Consider the following 18,886-nt stretch of genomic DNA (forward strand, 5'->3'; position numbering starts at 1 on the left):
TTGTCAGTCAAGCTTCGCGATAGACCGCGAAACGGCATTCTCCCGGGCATGTCCGGACGCCAACCGTAGACTTTGACCTACGACCCATGCTGCTGTCCTCCTCCATGTTGAGACCTGACTGTTATCAATCTTCCCCTGGCTTTTTCCGCAGTTCAACTTCTTCGAAAGTACAGACTACTTCAAAAGAATACGGTACAACGTGCGTATGATCGGAACCCGTTGCTCGGTTGCGTGGTGGATCCGACACTTCGTCCTGCTTACGTGGCCAGGGCTGATAGCGGCTGCTATTGAGCAGTCTTAGCACTGCAAATCTATGTGTGGTGAGGACGGCCCCTCCTTTCACCGTGCAAAAGATTGCGACGCTTAATTATACAATATCAGGCATTACATACGTGACCCGTAAATTGCCGCTGTAACACCTGATGTGAAAGTAAGAACAGCTGAGCGAGTTGGTGTGGTGACGTAACTATAAAGCAACGCCGGGGACGTTGACACCCTCAGCGCACATTCCTGTTGTTTCTTCTCGCTGTCTGCGTCGCTGGTGCTGTTTTATAATTATGTTAACACTTGATGTGGCCAGCAATCTTTTGACAAAGGGCATTAGCGTAAAGGTGATCTCCAGGTCTCCTATATTCGGCGGAAGCGAACGTATACTATTGAGACGCCGGTAATTTATTAAAGGCACGCATTTTTATTGTTGTTCTTATATCCGAGGCGCACTGCCCTAAAATTAAATAAATTCTATGTTTTTACGTGCCGAAGCATATATCTCATTATGAAGCATGCCGTAGTGGGGGACTCCAGATTATTTTTGACCGCCTGTGACCATTCTTTAACGCGCACCTAAACGTAAGCACACGGCAGTGTTTGCATTTAGCCCCCATCGAAATGCTGCCGCTGTGACCGGGCTCCCGAGTTCAGCAGTGCAATCCCATAAACACTGGGCTGTCGCGGCAGGTATGGTGGACTGCCTTAAAAGACAGCAATAAGTACTTATATAAAGGTATGCATGCCTGCATCACGCAGGAAGTCGAATAAGGTTCTGTAATGAGTAATCTTCAATCAAGGTGCTAAAGCCAGCATGCCTGACTCTGCGGAGTGGTCCAGGCTGTCCCAGCAGGGGCATTCGGATATGTGCCTCGGCAAGTCCGCATTAGGTGGCGCACATCGACGTCTTGTGCCAGGGCCGTGCAGTTTGGTCACGTGATATGGCCCTCGTTGAATTCCTTCCATTTGCAATAGTCGCGGTGAGGGCTGTGCCGGCGCGGATCCTCATCAGGGAAACTTCGTCCTCTCTTGTGAAGTTTGGGTGAGGGAACGGGCTCGCGGAAGACTCCTTATTATCGCCCGTGTGTCAACCCACGTGTGTCACGTCGGAGGAAAATATTTTGAATACTAGGCGAACGTAAAAAAAAAAGAGTCCTGGGTTATTGTTCTTCGTGTTGTCCCGTGCTTTGTCTGCCTTGTCATAAAGGCCGAGAGCTGTGCCCTTCTAAACCAGTGCAGGTGAACATTGAAAAAGTGTGATTGTAAAGTATTTGTACTATTTGAGAGTATTGGAGCTTTACCGACCGGCCCTAGCTGCTTGATGGCACTCAAGGATTGCCCGTGCATACGTGCACTTGAATGATGTTCGAGAAAGGCGAGGTTGCCTCGGTAACGTCATGCGTGACATGCACTTCAAGTAGAGTCGGATCGGAGACATCCATCGTATATTCCTTATCTTCTTGAAGAGGCAAATGACAGATGCGTAGGACCGATCCATTCCCTGAGTCCACCGTTACGTCTGTGCACAAAACGCATTGTTCCAAGGCACCGTGTTCGCAGCGATACCTTGGGCTTGGGTTTCTTATTAGAGCCGATTGATTTGTTGTCTGTCATGTGCAAGCTTACTTATGAGGAGGGTTGTTCATCTACTTGAAGTCCCGATAGCGATGTGCTACGGAAACAGTCGTAGAGTTAAACAGCAACTGGAACATGTTACTTATTAGTTAGCGCACTCGTTCCTATTGGGCTGCCGGTACCGCTGTGGTGTTCGGCTGGGCGTGTTCTTGAAGAGTGAAAGAAGAGGTGATGAGGAGGAGAGCGGTAACTGATCTCATTGTGTCCCGATTAATGACCTCGATGTAGCCTTTTTTTTTTATTGCGATAAAGACTTGCCCTTAAGGCATAATTCTTGATGCGTATATGTGTATTATATGTGTAGTCCCACTGCTTCAGTCTGAACGGGTGAAACTAAGCCTGATAAGATTATCCGTGGCTGCAGTACAGACTGAACAATACCACTGGCTACTTCTGTACGTGCTCCTCCACATTTAGATGGCATTCCTCTGTATCAGGTGGAAGGTTCACTTATACTTTTTGAGTATAGGCGCCGTTTGTTACCTTGTAAATCGTCAAAGGCTGCACGGGCTTGATTACTTCAGTCATCTTTCGTGAGGTCAGAAAGGTAGCTTCGATGTTATTAAACTATGCAGCGCTCAATACACACGTACATCCTGCCTTAGGCGCCTTGTTTGGCATTCTGTGACGTGACACGTTGTGCTACAGTTGCACATTGTAGGCTCCTGCAGATTTTACTGTGTTTCATGAAAACATAAGGCCTCACATTACTTAAAAGGCATTCATTCGCATGGGTCTGTGCACATTACCACTATTTTGGAGGCAATGAATGTGCGCCTAATGTCATTATTTCAGTGAAAAAAAAAAACACACATCGGGCTCTTCGTTTATTTGCATCTTGTACGCGATTTTCTGCCATTCAGCCGTCAGTCCAAATGGGTAATAGAACATAATCCGATGCTAGAGCTACAATAGTGACCTTTACAGTAGAAACAAGAATAAAATATGTTCGTGAGAAAGTTTTATTTACGTATGTGTGACTGACAAATCGAGAGAAAAGAAAGAAAGTTCATGCTCTCGGTTTATTTGCAGCTCGCATCCATTTCCTCTCGTTAACCCGTCGGTCGAAGTGTGTAACGCGCTACACAGTGATCTTTACTATGAGACATCGACAACAACAATAACAACAACAGCAACAAAAGAATTGAGTGCAAAAAGGCCTGAAGGTGATGGGGGTGGGGTGCTCGGTTTCTGAAAGTTCAGGGTGGAGGGCTAGGTTTTTTAAAATTTGGGGTGGGATGCACAGTTTACAAAAGTTGAGGGTAGGGTGTGGGTTTTGTAAAAGTTGGGAGTGAGGTTTACAAATTTAGGGTGGGATGCACAGTTTACAGAAGTTGGGGGTGGGGCGCTCGGTTTATAAAAGTTGGTGGTGGGGAGCTCGGTTTCGAAATGTTCGGGGTGGAGTACTCGGTTTTTTAAAAGTCAGGGTGGGATGCGGGAGGTGGGGGACCCCGGGGTGCTCGGTTTCTAAATGTTGGGGGGGGGGGGGGCACAAAGGTTATCTCGTTCGATGAGATAACCTTTAGATAAGGTCTAAGTAATAGCGATAATAACCTTTAGATAAGGTCGACTAGGCCACAACTAGCGATTAATGAGCGAAGAAAGAGCCGACCTGTCTCACTCACCCCGATAGCTAGACGGCAGGCCTTCTGGATCACCTCGGTAACGCCCGTGCCATCCTTCGCGGAGCACTCGAGATAACCCCTGGCCTTGATCTTCTTGGCGACAGCGAGTCCTTCCTGGTACGAGACCGGGCTCTGCCGCCGCTCTCGGAGGACCTCGATGGTGTCCGGGTCGTTCCTGAGATCCTGAGCGCCAGACGAATACACCTCAGTCAGTCACCGACTGCGAGGCGCTGTTAACCCTGTAATATGTGGTGTCCAAATCTACGCCCCCGAGATGGTTGCCTCTCAATAGCAGAAACAGATCTCGAAGTCTATACTTTTCCTAACTGCACGCGCGGGGAAGTGATCGCGGAACCTGAGAAAGGTCACAGACGCCATGTTTGGTGACCATTTATGCCGAACGTACTGTATCGATATAAAATATATGCTGCACTGAGTTTGATGCCTCGGCATTTGTTTCAGCTCGGGAAACCTTACTTGTAGCCTACAGTAGCGTCTTGAAACGCTGCAGCAAGTTATTAGCTGTGAGTAGTTCAACAAATACAAGGCTAATTCATTACAATACTATATTATAATAAATTAAGCTGGGCAGGCCATGTAATACGTAAGGTGGGAAGCCAGTTGTCTGTTCGAGTAACAGAGTAGGTGCAAAGAGAAGGGAAGTGCTGTGGAGGACGACAGAAAATTAGGTGGTGCGATGAAATTACTAAATTCACAGACGTAGGTTGGGGTCAGTTGGCGCAAGACAGGATAGTTGGAAATCGCTGGGAGAGGCCTTTGTCCTGCAGTGGACATACATATTGATGATGATGATACTAAATAAGTTTAAACAGAATCGAAATTTCTTTCTGGTTTTGGTACGAGTGTGTTTTCATGGCCAGAAGGAACAAGTTATTTCAAGCTTGCTTGAAGTGTAACTGTGGGAAGTACAGGGTTATTATTGTCATAGTCACTTAGATTTCTATCGAGGTGCTGCCGACTCCATTGATGAAAATTCAAAATGGTAGGATGATCCATCATGCATATTCTAGTGATTGATCTTAATTACAGAGTAATTAAATTTCACTTTACCGTTTCAGTCAGTCGTGTCGGGCTTTTTCATAAAATGATAACAATCATCGGCTCAAACCACATTCACAAGTTAATTATTTGCTGCAGGCAATATGCGAGTTCGAAAAATAAACTAGTTCTTCACCATCACCAGCGGAACGCAGAATTATTTGCAGAAACGTGAAGCAATACTCTCCAGGTCTCAAATGCATACTGGACTCACATTGAGGGAGGACAGGATTCAATGGACGCGCAGCGCAATGTACGTGGTTTCTTCGTTGCTGACTACTGCCCAGACTAGAAAATACAAACCGCATAGACAAATATGCACAACGTGACGGACGGGGATATACAAGCTCGAGACAAATGCAGACCAGCAGATCTCACTAAACCTCAGGCTAATAGGCAAGCTCTGTTGCAATAGCGCGATCTCAGAATGTCTCGCCTACGAGATAGCCAATGATTCGTGGTACAACGAAATGGGCAGCGCCAACGTGGGTGGTAGAAAGAACACACGAAACGAACTGTTGATTGGCGCTGTAAAAGCTTCCCCTCCCTCAACCCCTCCCCCCAACACAGTTAAACAAGGAGGAAAGTTAGAACATGTTCGCCTTTATTTCTCACTATGCAGGGAATATTTGTACAAAAAAAAAAAGAAATGACAATGTTTCTTGGTTGGGATCTATTTAGTATACTACATAACGCTTTATTAGCAATTGGTCTGTTGGACTATCCACTAATGAAAACTCTCTCCAACGTGTAAAAAAACGCTGTTACACGCAAGTGTTAGCCTTCAATCAGAATGATAGGTATAAAACACTGCGTAACACATCTGATGCTTTGAGATTTACAGGACTAGATCATTTTTAAATTTTTATCTTCGTGCGCTACGACCTATTCATGCTTGTATTCGTATACTCTTGTAACCTTCATTTCCTCCATCTTTTTACGCGAACTACAGGCTTGCTTTGCTAGTGTCTTGTTATGTCGCAGTAAACTTGTTACAACGGTGATTTGTAATTTCGCTGGCCTCCTTGTTTTTCTTTTTTTGTTGCTTTTGTTAGCTAAGATTTCGATAAAGCCGTCTCTTTCGGTGGCCTGGTAGTAAAAGAAGAAACTTTCAAGTGGCTGAACAACACTGCAGAACCATGGTACGATACACTGAGCTATATTACTAACAAGTAAACCGATCGATTATTTCATTTGCTAGCCGTTGGGACGTTGAGTTTTGTTGTCTTTAACGGCGTTGTTTGTGTTATATGCTGAATTCGTCGCGCGACGGTAAGCTGGGAACGTTACCGGAAGCGAGCAAGACATGATGGTATGTATTTGAAGGGATCAGTAAAAGAGAAACGGCAAATCTATATACACTGATAAAGTATTCTATCGAAACTCTATTTTCGTTAACTGAACGGTAAGAAATCGATTACTTTAAAAGATAAACTTAAGTCCCCCATCCCCGAACTCACAAAGAAAAGGAAACACGAAATTCATGCCAAAACTCCAGCGTTGTTAAGCCAGCGTAGCGTCATAGATTCCCCAGTAACTTCTCGCATTCGAGCCGTTGTGGTGCCGGTATCAGTTCTCAAACACCTCTCAATTCAGTCTTTGGCTCCTTGAGAATACAACGTCGTCTATTTCTACCGACAAATAATTAACTGATTCCATGATTCCATGTCACATGTTGCTATCCCTTAAAACTGTTTTTTTTTGCTTTTGTTTAGTATCCTCTATTTCTTAAGTTCTGTTGTTTCACTGTTACTTATCCATGACATCATGTTACCTTCCCTCACTCTTGCGTATGATCCTTTGTTGTGTATTCTTTAGTTAGAAGTGTAGTGTACCTGTCACACGTGTCTTATTTTAATTAAGTTTTTAAATAGCAGCTGGTCTTGCGTAGGAATAGTCTGAACCGGGTTTTCTATTTTTTACGCGAATAATAGAGGTACCCTTTTGCGCACTGATTATGTTTATTTCTGTTTTGTTCTTATCCTCACATGTTCTATCGTCCTCCCACAAAGCGACAGCTGTATTCTTGTATGTTTAGCGATCGCTTCCGTTTTACATTGTTTATTTTTTCTTACTTTCAACATAACAAGAGGTGTCATTCAGTGTTTACACTAAATAAGACTTCTACTCCGTCTTTATTCAACTTCAGCTACATTCTACACCATTTTTATTATATTCCACCTATATTCTTTCCATTTACATTGTACTTCATCTTTGTTCTGCTCCATCTCTATTCTACTTCATCTTTATTCTACTACGTCTATTATCTTTCCATCTATATTCTACTCCATCTATTATGTTTCCATTTATATTCTACTCCATATTTATATTATTCTATCTATATTCTACTCCATCCGTAATCCTACAACTCCATCATCAATAAACCCAAACTCAAGCTGTGCCCGAGCAGACGACGTCAAAAATTAATGACGTCACAGCGAGCTGGTGCGGGAACTTCAAGGCGGTGGCGCCACCTGTCCTTCCTTTTTTGCATGTTGTCTTACTTACCCCCATCCCGCTCCGATGTGTAGGGTAGCAAACCGGCTAAGCTAAACTGGTTAACCTCCCTGCCTTTCCTCCTCCAATTTTGCCTTCCTTCTTACTTACCAGGCCCCTTACCGCGGCCAAAGTTTTTTTTTGTTAATATTGCAGAAATGTAATTTACCGATGCAGCTAAAATTATTTTATTCTCTAGTACTCTCTTAAACAAACACAATGTTTAAATTAATTTTATTGGCCTTAAACATTCATTCGACACCCCAGACAGAGATCATGTCTATTGAGGAAGATAGTCCAGTACCCGAGGTGCAAGGACAGGTTTCCTTTGGTATACAAAACTACAGCAGGAACGAAGGAAATAGTCGTACTCGGTTAAGCTAAATTACTGTATTTTACGCGTCAGAACTACGATCTCATAATGAGGCACGTCGTAGTGGGGTGACTCAGGAATAATTGTTGGCCCCCTGGCGTTCTCTAACGTGAACCTAAATCCAATAACCTAGCGTTTTTTTTTTTCTTTTCATTCCGCCCTTATAATAGGAATGCGGCCGCAGCAGCTGGGATTGAAGCCGCAACCACAAGCTCAGCATACCCGCTGCGGTTGCTCAGTGGCTATGGTGTTGGGCTGCTGAGCACGAGGTCGAGGGATCGAATCCCGGCCACGGCGGCCGCATTTCGATGGGGGCGAAATGCGAAAACACCCGTGTGCTTAGATTGAAGTGCACGTTAAAGAACCCCAGGTGGTCGAAATTTCCGGAGTCCTCCACTACGGCGTGCCTCATAATCAGAAAGTGGTTTTGGCACGTAAAACCCCATAATTTAATTTTTTTTTTCAAGCTCAGCATAGCAACGCCATAGCTGCAGTACAACGGCGTCTGATTGTAGCAATCGTTTTTTTTCCCCCACTTTGTTTCCTTTCATTTTGTCCTCGAACTTCCTACTGTCACGCGAATATTGAACGCTGGGTACGCGAAGTCGACGGGGTTCTCAGTTTCAACCACCGAAATCTCGTTAATTTTGCTGACTAATTTAAGCAAAAATAAAAAGCTTTCGTTGTTTCTATGGGTGTAAGCGAATCTTACGTTGTTTGTTTTGTCGGCGCATGCGTCATACACTGTGGAATGGAAGGCGGCGCTGCGTTTTGTCACCCATTGTGATCTTATCAGTAAATATCGGACCGCACTTGGGCTCTTCGTTTCGTACTCAGTGCCAAGATATTTCCCAGTGCAGGAAAGCTCCGGAACAGCCGTTATCTTGTTATATCGTTATCTGGCATATGCCGGTTCTCGATATCATGCCTGCGCACTGGCGGTTATCCGCATCGCAACATCGTTTCTCCAAAGGGAGTGGAGGGGGAGGGCTGGGGAAAAACAAAAAGAAAGAAACACCGCATCGAGATTTCACGTGCCTCATTGCACAAAATCACACTCACTGAAGTTCCGGCTTTTAAAGTAGGTGCTGCCTACACTCGTAAGAGTGGCAAATAACAGCCGACGGCCTCGCGAGATTGGGAGGGAAATCGTATGACATTTGTAATGTGCCTGTCGTGCTGGTGCATCGGCTGCTGTGTTTCCTGGAATATTACTGTGTCTCGGTCATAAAGTTCCTCTCTGTAATACCTAGAGGGAAATCTGGCGCCACCATCTATGGGAGTTTCCTAAGGAGCACCGTGTCTTCATGAGAATGACGGTATATGTGTCTGCGAGGCTTGTGTTGTCTGGTGTTGCAAGAGGCTTCGTCTAAAACGTGGATATGGCCACACAAATAACGCGTTCTTAAAGTAAAATATTCATAAAATGTTTCCATACACCATATTACATCTTTGCTCACCTACAATGCATGACCAAGCGAAGAAAATCAAGAACAGACGACAAACTGTCTGAAAGCGAGCGTGAATCTTGTAGTGTATCCTCCAACTTTAGCGGCCCGCTGATACTTACGTATCATATAATTGTACATGCAATAACAAGTTCTCAGTGTTAAACAAAACATGTTTATGTGTTATAATAAAGCTAAAGCAGCTTTTTGCGTGCTGTTTTGGTAGAAAATGAATCACTGTGACAGACTGAACGGTGCTTGCCAGGGGCGTCTTCAAGGTGTCCTGGCTCTCCGAGAACGATGCCAATTCGAAGTCACAATATACCGGCATTCCCATGCATACCACAGCGCAGCGGTGCCAGATTTCCCTCCAGGTAATATAGTGAGAAACTCTACGTTCTTGGTATCCGCTGACACACTATTTCTTGTTACGCTTAGTTTGCCTCTGCGAGCTGTTTGAGTGCGCCGTAAATCATAATATCATTATGTGATTTCGTTGCCGCAAAGCGATGTGACCAGCGTCTGGGAGCCGCTGAAAACCACTTTCGCACTTCTCTTACGGAAGGTATTAATTTTTGTCGCACACAGTATAGCATAGTGTTCAGCCGTTGTTGACGATGTTGCACAACATAACCTAAATGATTCTTGTTTATTGCAGTGTGGTGCAGCAAATGCTGATGCGAAGTGCGCTGCATTTTGAAAGCAACATTATTGAAAACATGTAGAAAGGCGTGGTTTGACGAAGGTGATCATTTTCGATTGTTGTCTTTCATCTTTATCCTTTCTCCCGGGTAGGAGGTGATCGGATGATGGTGATCGAAGACTACCGATATTACTATTGATACTATGGCTAACAGAATCATTATTGAACTACTGATAGCACACAACTATCGAAAGTACTATACTGTACGATACGAAAGTGTACCGTTAATAATGTAAAATCACGCTACGTGCCACGCGTGAACACAGAGGAATTAACACAAGAACTGCTAGTTATTTTTTGTCCAAATATGCGTAAGTATTGCGCCACTTGCTCATTTCCACACATTGCTGGGTCATTATCGATGTTATGGAGCTTGATGCCATCAGTATAAACCATTATCAACCCTCATCGGTCGTTCGCCTGTCATGTTCGATAGCGAACATGATAAGGCAGGTTTAATTAAAATTGAGTTCATTAGGACACTCTAACTCACGACCATTGGTGTTAGCTATTGTTAAGTGAATTAACCACAGTTAATTAAGATACCTACCGTTAATAAGGGCACTTGACCCCTCGACATTTAGTGGGTGTCGAACCCGTGACCTTTGGTGTTAAAGTGAATTAGGGTTAATTTAGTGAAGCTGTCGCAAAACCACCACTTCGTTTGCTGAGGGGGTGTATGCAATGCTTTATTGATGGTTTGGATTCTTGTTTTAAGTTTGTTCTTTATTGAAACGTAAGCTGTTCTGTGTGCCGTACGGGTGATTTCAATGAATGTATGCACTGTTCGCTTCACTTTGCTGAGCGCTTGTATAGCGTCTGCCATTGCAATTTTCGCTTGCCTACGGGGGTACGAGCCATTGCTTAAGGAGGTATGAGCCTTCATACCCCCTTAAGCTATGGCTCATACACGGCCATTCGTTGTCTTACGTGACGGACAAATTTCTCGTTGGGTTGTCAGAAAAATGCTTATGCATTTAAAGAAGCAGCGTTTCAAGGCGGGACACAAGGGAAGAACCACACACACACTGCGCTTACCAGCAGCTGCGTGTTTATTATGTTGGCGAGCCTTTTATACAGGGAACTAAGGCAGTACCAATAAGACCAACAAAACAAGATACGCAAGAGATGGAAGGAAAATGAGGAACAAAAACTTTGCACCCAACCCATCCTTGTTACACTGCAGTAGCTAGAAAATCGATTTCTTTCTTGGACAGCTTTATAGAGACGGGATGCTGACGCAATCATCACTTGAGCGGTTGATCTCAAAAATCGCTAAAGTTTCCCTGGCGCATTTATCAGGGTTTCTTGGCACTGCTTCACATTGCGCAAACATGGCCATATGTCCGCCGACAATGTAATGCCCTGATAAATGCACCAGGGAAACTTTAGAGACTTTTTTAGATTAACCGCTTAAGTGCTGATTGTGTCAGCATCCTGTCCCTAAAGCTGTTCAAGAAAGAAATCGATTTTCTAGCTACTGCATTGTGACACGGTTGAGTTGGGCGCAAAGTTTTTTTTACGTTATTTTTCTTTCGTCCTTTGGGTATGTTTTCTTTTTATCGTCTTGTTGGCACTGCCTTAGTTTCCTGCAACAAGGGCTCGGCAAGATATTAAACACGCAGTTGTTAGCGCAATGTGTGTCAGGCCCCTCCCTTGTGTCACGTCTTGAAGGGCTGTTTTTTCTGTGCTAACGAAGCGATTAGACGGCAGTCAATCCTTGTACACGCGAACGTGGCAACGTAAACTTGATTACACAATTAGATGGACTGATGGTAAGTTATCGCAAAAATTCCGGTTACACCACTTAGCCTATAGGTTCGCAGATCTATAAATAGCATCGCCAATAGCAAACTATCGCAGTACTATTGTTGATACTATCGATAGTACTAGTGATGACTTTTGTTGCATCATCCATCATTTCATAGCGGACTATCGGAATACTTGAACGTCTTGAAATGGCAGCGCAATATGATGAAGACAGAAGGCAGGAACACACAGGACAGCGCTGTTCCTGCCTTCTGTCTTCGTCATGTTACGCGGCCCCTTCAAGATGTTCAACCAGTGTGAACTCGCCCAAATGTCAATCCCTCTATACTATATTAGAATAGTATTGAGTGTGTTATCGATAGCGATACTATATAGAGAGTCTGTTCCACACAAAACATCTATCGATATTAAATGCTAGTCAGTTTGCCGATAGCACGTAGCATAGAGTTTCTCACTATAACACCTAGAGGGTAATCTGGCGCCACCGTCTATGGGAGTTTCTTAAGGGGGCACCGTGCCGTCATGGGAATGACGGTACATGTGTCTGCAAGGCTCGTGTTGGCTGGTGTTGTAAGAGGCTTCGTCTAAAACGTAGATATGGCTACATAAATAACGCGTTCTCAAAGTAAAATCTTCATAAAATGTTTCCATTCACGCATATTACGTCTTTACTCACCCACGATGCATGACCAAGCGAAGAAAAGCAAGAACAGACTACAAACTGTTTCAAAGCGAGCGCGAACCTGGTCGTCTGTCCTCCAACTTTAGCGGCCCGCTGATACTTCTTACGTAACATGTAGTCGTACACACAATAACAAGTTTTCATAGTTAAACAAAACATGTTTTCGCGTAATAATAAAGCTAAAACAGCTTTTCACGTGCTGTTCTAGTAGAAAATGAATCATTGTGACAGACGGAACGGTACTTGCCAAGCGCGTCTTCAAGGTGTCCTGTCTCTACGAGAACGATGCCAATCCGAATCCACAACATACCGGCATTCCCATGCATACCACAGCGCAGCAGCGCCAGATTTCCCTCTAGGTAATGTAGTGAGAAACTCTATGGCAGGTAGCTTTGCATCTATAGTGGATGAACCGTTTTGTTTTCGACACGTCATGCGTGTACTTATCCTGAGACATCTGTTTGTGTTACCGACGTACTAAAACGCCAAACAGACGACACAAGAAGAGACACGGACGAGCGCTTTAGTACCGTCAGTAACATGCACCAACTACATTAAGTCAGTAAATCTTTTTTCATTCATTTAATCATCCTTATTCACCCCCATCCCATACCTTTGTATGCCCTGAGGCATTTATCCTCGCATTAAAAAAAAAAAAAAACAGCCCAACAAAAAGTTCTGCTGAGACATCTGTTTGTGTGTCGGCCCGGCTTCGCCATGCTGGGCCCCGGGTTTCTCACCTTCTTGTTGCCGACGAGCAGGAAGGGCGCGTCGGGGCTGAAGTGCTTCACCTCGGGGCTCCAGCGGGCCTCGACGTTGTCCAGGCTCTCGGGGGCGTCGATGGAGAACAGCACGACGACCACGTCGGCGTCGGCGTAGCTGCGCGTGCGCAGAACGTCGTACGTCTCCTGGCCGGCCGTGTCGCACAGGCTGAGACGAACCTGCCCACCCGAGAACGGAAGTGACGTCAGAATGGTCGGTACCCGGCATCCTTCTACGACAAGTCTTATTGCACCAACTGCGATACATCCCTTAACGTCTATCATTTACTCCGGCCGTGCTCGGAAGCTCACATAAACTGCGAACAGTACAAGCGCAAGCTTGAGGAAGCAATCCGGAGCGAAGAACTAGCTACCCAACTCTGGGCCGTCCAGCAGGTCCACGACGCCGCCAGGAAACTCAACCTCCCGGTTCCGTCGTGGGAGACGCCCACTCTATGATAGCCCAAAGCTCTCGTGGGCTGCAGGACCTCGAATAAAGTTGATTTCCTTCCTTCATTCCGGCATTATTTACACGTGGATGGACGGACGGACGGACGGACGGATGGATGGATGGATGGATGGATGGATGGATGGATGGATGGATGGATGGATGGATGGATGGAGGGATGGATGGATGGAGGGATTGATGGAAAACCTTAATAAATGTCCTGAGGTACGCGACTCAGCGCGCTGCGGGCCGCTCCCACGTTGGGACAGTCAGGCCATGCGCGACCGCAGCATCGTGGGCCCTCTGGACAGGCCACAGTTGCGGCCCGGCATCTGGGCTTTTGATAGCGGAGAGCCAGTTGTCCTCACTGATTTGTACTATGCCTCGCAACGAGGGAAACGCCAGAGCATATGGTCTAGGCTGACGAAGTCATTGCAGTGCCTGCAAGAACTACTGGCATAACTGTCGGGATAAAGCTTGTGGAATAAAGCCGGGCTGGGACACGAGCCTGTTTGCAATAATCCGAGGGTCAGTGCCTGCGCTATATTTAACTTCTTGTGAGGAAGGGGAAAGTCTCTCCTGGCGAGATCAAAGTGCTGCGTAATTTCGTTGTAAGCGGTCAGTTTATCTCTGTTCTCCACCACCGCGGGCCGGCGTTAGGAGTTCACCATGGTAGCGGAAATCAAGACCTCGCGCCTTGGAGTGGGCCAGCTCGTTGAGGTTTGTGGGGCCTCCCACGATGGATCCCATGTGAGCGGGGAACCACGTGAGAGCGCGGGTGGTGGTGCTTTTGCCGTCGATGTATGCGACATGCTTCCTTACACACGACGCCAACGCTGAAGGTGCGGCGCAATTTTTTTTATACACATTCGTAAACGTGAACACCTGTTTACGTAATCAAGCGAAATAGAAATACAAATAAAAAAGAAAGTTTAACTTATATTGCTAGCCATTTTTTTCCTTCCTATTTTGCGAAGTGTATGCGCGAAGCTAGCCCTTAAAGCTGGTCCGCAAAACTAGTCCTTATCGCACATTTAGTCAGTCTGGTTGATCAAGAGGTCTCATTTATAAATGGGCACCTACTTGCGTGGCTGACGCTTAACCTAAACGGTCCCGTGGAATTACCTCCTCCCAGATGTTTCCTCTCATCTGTTCCTTTCTTTGTTTTCATATGTACTTATATTTCGTTCGTAGCGCGCAGAATGAAAAAAAGTAAATGTAATAATTATACCGCCTGTTGCAGGCCAACGCTGCAATTTTCTAACCACGTCCCATGTCCTTGCGCTGTTGGGACTGGGGCGTGTACCAGCTTTACAAAAGGATGGTAAAAGTTATGCGAGTTGGTATGCGACAGCACTTTTGTAACTATACATCGCGAGAAGACAAGACACGAAGAAACCGAAAACACGTTGGTCGTAAGGTGAAGGGAGAGAAAGCAAGGATAGGAAAGGTGCAGGGAGGTCAACCAGGCATGCGTCCGGTTCGCTACCCTACACAGGCAGTAAGGTAAACGGGGAATATATATAAAGAGGAAAAAAGGAAGACATTTAAACGTCTTAATGAAGTGTGTCTCTCGCTAAACCAATGTCATGTAAACCCTTTCTGTTTTTCCGTGGCCGAGTTTCCACTTTCCCGTAGCCGAGTACATCAGCCAGACGAGCCGATGCATATAATGTTAGACTCGCAGAGCCCGCTTTGTCGAATAACAAAAAGTGGTTATGCGCTTATATTCCAGCCAGTCGCTGTGCTTGCAAGTCGTATCAACATTTGCCGACAGGTTTATACTGTTCAAACACAAAAGATGAGAACGCGAAAGTGGTAGCCGAAGCAGCTGCCGCCTCACGCAAAGGCATAGATATAATGACTGCGTTAGCGAGTCTGGGATATCGACCTCACAAAAATAACCGGCATACCTGGGAAGCTGAGCTACTGGGTGGTGAGAGGTGCTTTTGCTCGCGCGTATTAATTCGACCTTGCTTTGACATTGTACGTGCACAAGATTCCTTGTTGTGTGCGAATAAAGCCACAGGTCATAGTCATCGCTCGTCCCGTGGCCTTCGTCCTCTTCGTGTCTTGTGTTCATGCGATGTTGTCTCGTGATGCAGGGCGCACCAGCTAGACCGCGTCAGTATACCATCGCTAGTCCTTAAGTGTTTCCCGCTGAAGATTAAAAAAAAAAATATTCATTTTATAGTTCGGCATTGTGTTGTCCACTACACGAATATACATAACACTCATTCTTGCAAAGTAATATATATATATATATATATATATATATATATATATATATATATATATATATATATATGTATGGGCAAGTTACTCCATTCGATTATTGTGCGACGGAACAAGGAATACTTAAAGGTGTTCGTCCTGGCAAAATACTGGCAAATACCATATGTATATATATATATATATATATATATATATATATATATATATATATATATATATATATATATATATATATATATATATATATATATATATATATATATGTATATATTGCTAGGACGAACACCTTTAAATATTCCTTGTTCCCTCGCACAATAACCGAATGGAGTAACTTGCCCATATCGCTTCTCATTAACACTGAACGCATTGAATGTGTTAACAACTGAACATGCGACAGTTGCAAAATGTTGTTTGCTTCTGTTTTATCTGGTTTTCTGGCAGTGTCTCTGAAATTGTCATTATTTATTTTCCTGCAATAATTCCAATGTAATAAATTCTTGTTATTCCTGTTTTGATACTCACGTACTCTCGCATTTCCTCGTCGTTGTTCTTTTCCTTTACTTCTGCCCCTTCTGCAAGGGCCACTGCAAGGCCTGCAGTATTTTCTAAATAAAATAAATAAAATGGTAGACAAACAAACTTGCGCAACTTACCTTCTTCTTGCCGACGGTGACCTCCGTGATCACGGTGTCGAACACGGTGGCGCGAAGGCGCTCGGGAAAGACCCCGGTGACGTAAGCGCTGAGCAGGGACGTCTTGCCACAACCGCCATCACCCACGATCACCAGCTTCTTGTAGAAGTCGACGGTGACCTCGGACTGCTGCTGCTGCTGCTGCTGGTCGCCTTTCATAGACGTCCACGAAGCACGCGCACCTACCCTGCGGTCACGCGTTGATGTAGTGATGTTGATGTAGTGACGTTGATAGTAGTGGTGTAGTTGATGGCGTAGTCGAGTTTCAAATTCAGAGTCAGTTTCAAATTCCCAGTTTCAATTCAAATTCAGTTTAATTCAGAGAAGTGAACATGTCTGTAGGTATTATACACAATTAATTAGATTGATTTGAATGTACAGTGTATGTATATTGCTGCATGTGAATTGTTATAATCTTCCCGTAAAAAAAAAATTGTACTTCGCAACTCACCATGTCGAAACTGTGCCTGCGTGAATTCAGGGTGTCTAGGGCCTAGTCAGGTGACCCCGTGTGTCACCTTTAGCCCTCTTCACCCGGACAACTGTATATTGTCTAAATTTCAATAATGTCAAAGTCAAAGTCAAAGTCGAGGCTTGCCCGGACGCGCCACTCTGGTCGTTTGCAACCGATCGAGTGACGTTTACAAGCACACAGCGTCCTGCTTCGGGCCACCTCGAAGGCGGCCCGAAGGGTGACGCATCGGAGCTTGTTGGCACCTACCCAACTGCACATCCCTCTAATATAGGAGCCGTGTTCGATGGAAGGAGAGACCATTTGTATGCACGTTTCGCCTGGTGCGTTTCCGCTGGTGCCGGCATTCGTAAGCCAGCGATTCCGGTCGTTGAGGACGACACAACGAGCTATGGAAAGACGAATGATAGGTGTAACGTTAAGGGATAAGAAAAGAGCAGATTGGGTGAGGGAACAAACGCGAGTTAATGACATCTTAGTTGAAATCAAGAAAAATAAATGGGCATGGGCAGGACACGTAATGAGGAGGGAAGATAACCGATGGTCATTAAGGGTTACGGACTGGATCCCAAGGGAAGGGAAGCGTAGCAGGGGGCGGCAGAAAGTTAGGTGGGCGGATGAGATTAAGTTTGCAGGCACGGCATGGCCACAATTAGTACATGACCGGGGTTGTTGGAGAAGCATGGGAGAGGCTTTTGCCCTGCAGTGGGCGCCACCAGGCTGATGATGATGATGATGATGATGATGATGATGACTTCCGGATACCGAGGCTGGCGACCTAACCACTAGCGTGCGCGGCTTCTCTGACCGTTGTTCAGACGGGTGAAATTTCAGTTTTTCAGTTTCAGTTTTCAGTTTATTCGTCATTCAAAAAACAATAAGTAAACAGCAAATGATATGCAGACGAGGGTCCCAAAGTCAATGACTGCAACGGGACCCTCGAAATGATCGTGCAGTGTGGTGTATATTGGCTAAAAGAAACATGCACCAATAAAGCCGATTGCAATTTGAATGCTTATTTAACTTCTTCGAAATCGTCCATCGCACGTCGCACACTGATGACGGCATCGTCTTGGAAAGAGAGAAAAGAATTACCGCAGGTGGCTCCTTTTAGAGTTATGGCACTTAAAAGAAAGAGAGAGAGAAAGGAAGTGCCAGGATAATTACTGTCCTTCGAGGACTCTCCCCAGAATCTACTTGCAGCGTTTGTGCGAGGTCGCTGCACGTATATGACCGCCAGGAGCAAGGACAAAATCCTTAAAAGCACGAGTCGTCGGAACATCTCGGTTGGAGTTCGATTAGCTTTAACTCCCAACAATATTGGCCTCCTGAGCATTTGCGCCGTATTTGAGCGATAACGAATGGCAAGTGAATAACTGCGTGTTTGCTTCAACAGCGGACTGCGTAGCCTGCGTATAATCGTGCATAGCCCGAATCAGGGCAATTTTTTTTCTTCCATTGCGTGGCTTTCTTTCTGATAAAATTCGTATCGGATTTCCTTTCTGGCTTTGTGCTACAGTCGGAGGGATGGCAGCTCAACATTTCACGAACCTTCCTGCAGCTTGCGGACTTTCGCGGAACTGACTTGCGTGTCTGTGCTTCGTGTTGTTGATATAATTCGGCTGCAGCCTCTCGTGATATAATTCGGCTACGGCCTCTTGTATTGTTCAAATTGGATCGCGACAAACCCCGGAAAGACGTTGGTCACGAGTTCAGTAATCGGATGAAGAAAAGCTTTTCTTTAAAGGAACAATAAAGGTTTCTATGAAGTCAAGTTAAAGTGACATAGCAATGCTCTAGAATGTCTAAGACGTCATTGGATTGGATTGGAGAAACTTTATTTATGCCTGCAGTTGGGCGCTCGCGCGCCCCGACGAGGGCCTACGTCATCCTCGAAGTCGCCGTTACTCGGCGCGAGTCTCCGCTCGCCGTTGCCGGCTTGCTGGGTCCGTGCTTTTCGAGCGCCTCGAGGACCTGCTGGACGGCCCAGAGCTGATCGTCTCGGTCATAGCTCTTCGCGGCTGCCTCGAGCCGCGGTAGGAGTGTTCTTGATTTTGAATCTTCTGGATATTTGACGCAGTCCCACAAGATGTACGTGTAGTCTGCGGTCTCCCTCCGGCAGACTCTGCACATATCTGTCGGATAAGTCTCGGGGTACATGCGATTCATCAGTTTCGGGCTCGGTAGTGATCCGGTCTGGAGCTCTAAGACGTTAATATA

At 45.4% G+C, this 18,886-nt stretch overlaps 1 protein-coding gene across 2 annotated transcripts in view; it reads right to left on the bottom strand.

Moving 5' to 3' along the window:
* The window catches only part of LOC135896510 (ras-like GTP-binding protein Rho1), a 34,913-nt gene that overhangs the window by 3,891 nt on the left and 12,136 nt on the right, over positions 1-18,886 (bottom strand). Inside the window, exons 2-4 of one of the 2 annotated variants that reach the window (XM_065424939.1) lie at positions 16,156-16,376; positions 12,799-12,999; positions 3,528-3,710 (exon numbers count right to left, since the gene is read on the bottom strand). In XM_065424939.1, the coding sequence (XP_065281011.1) occupies positions 3,528-3,710; positions 12,799-12,999; positions 16,156-16,353 (582 nt within the window). In that variant the 5' untranslated portion in view covers positions 16,354-16,376. Of the gene's footprint in view, positions 1-3,527; positions 3,711-12,798; positions 13,000-16,155; positions 16,382-18,886 lie in introns of both variants that reach the window. The other variant, XM_065424937.1, reaches the window with a different exon arrangement.

Source organism: Dermacentor albipictus, chromosome 6 (assembly GCF_038994185.2).
Source record: "Dermacentor albipictus isolate Rhodes 1998 colony chromosome 6, USDA_Dalb.pri_finalv2, whole genome shotgun sequence".
NCBI classification, from domain to species: domain Eukaryota; kingdom Metazoa; phylum Arthropoda; class Arachnida; order Ixodida; family Ixodidae; genus Dermacentor; species Dermacentor albipictus.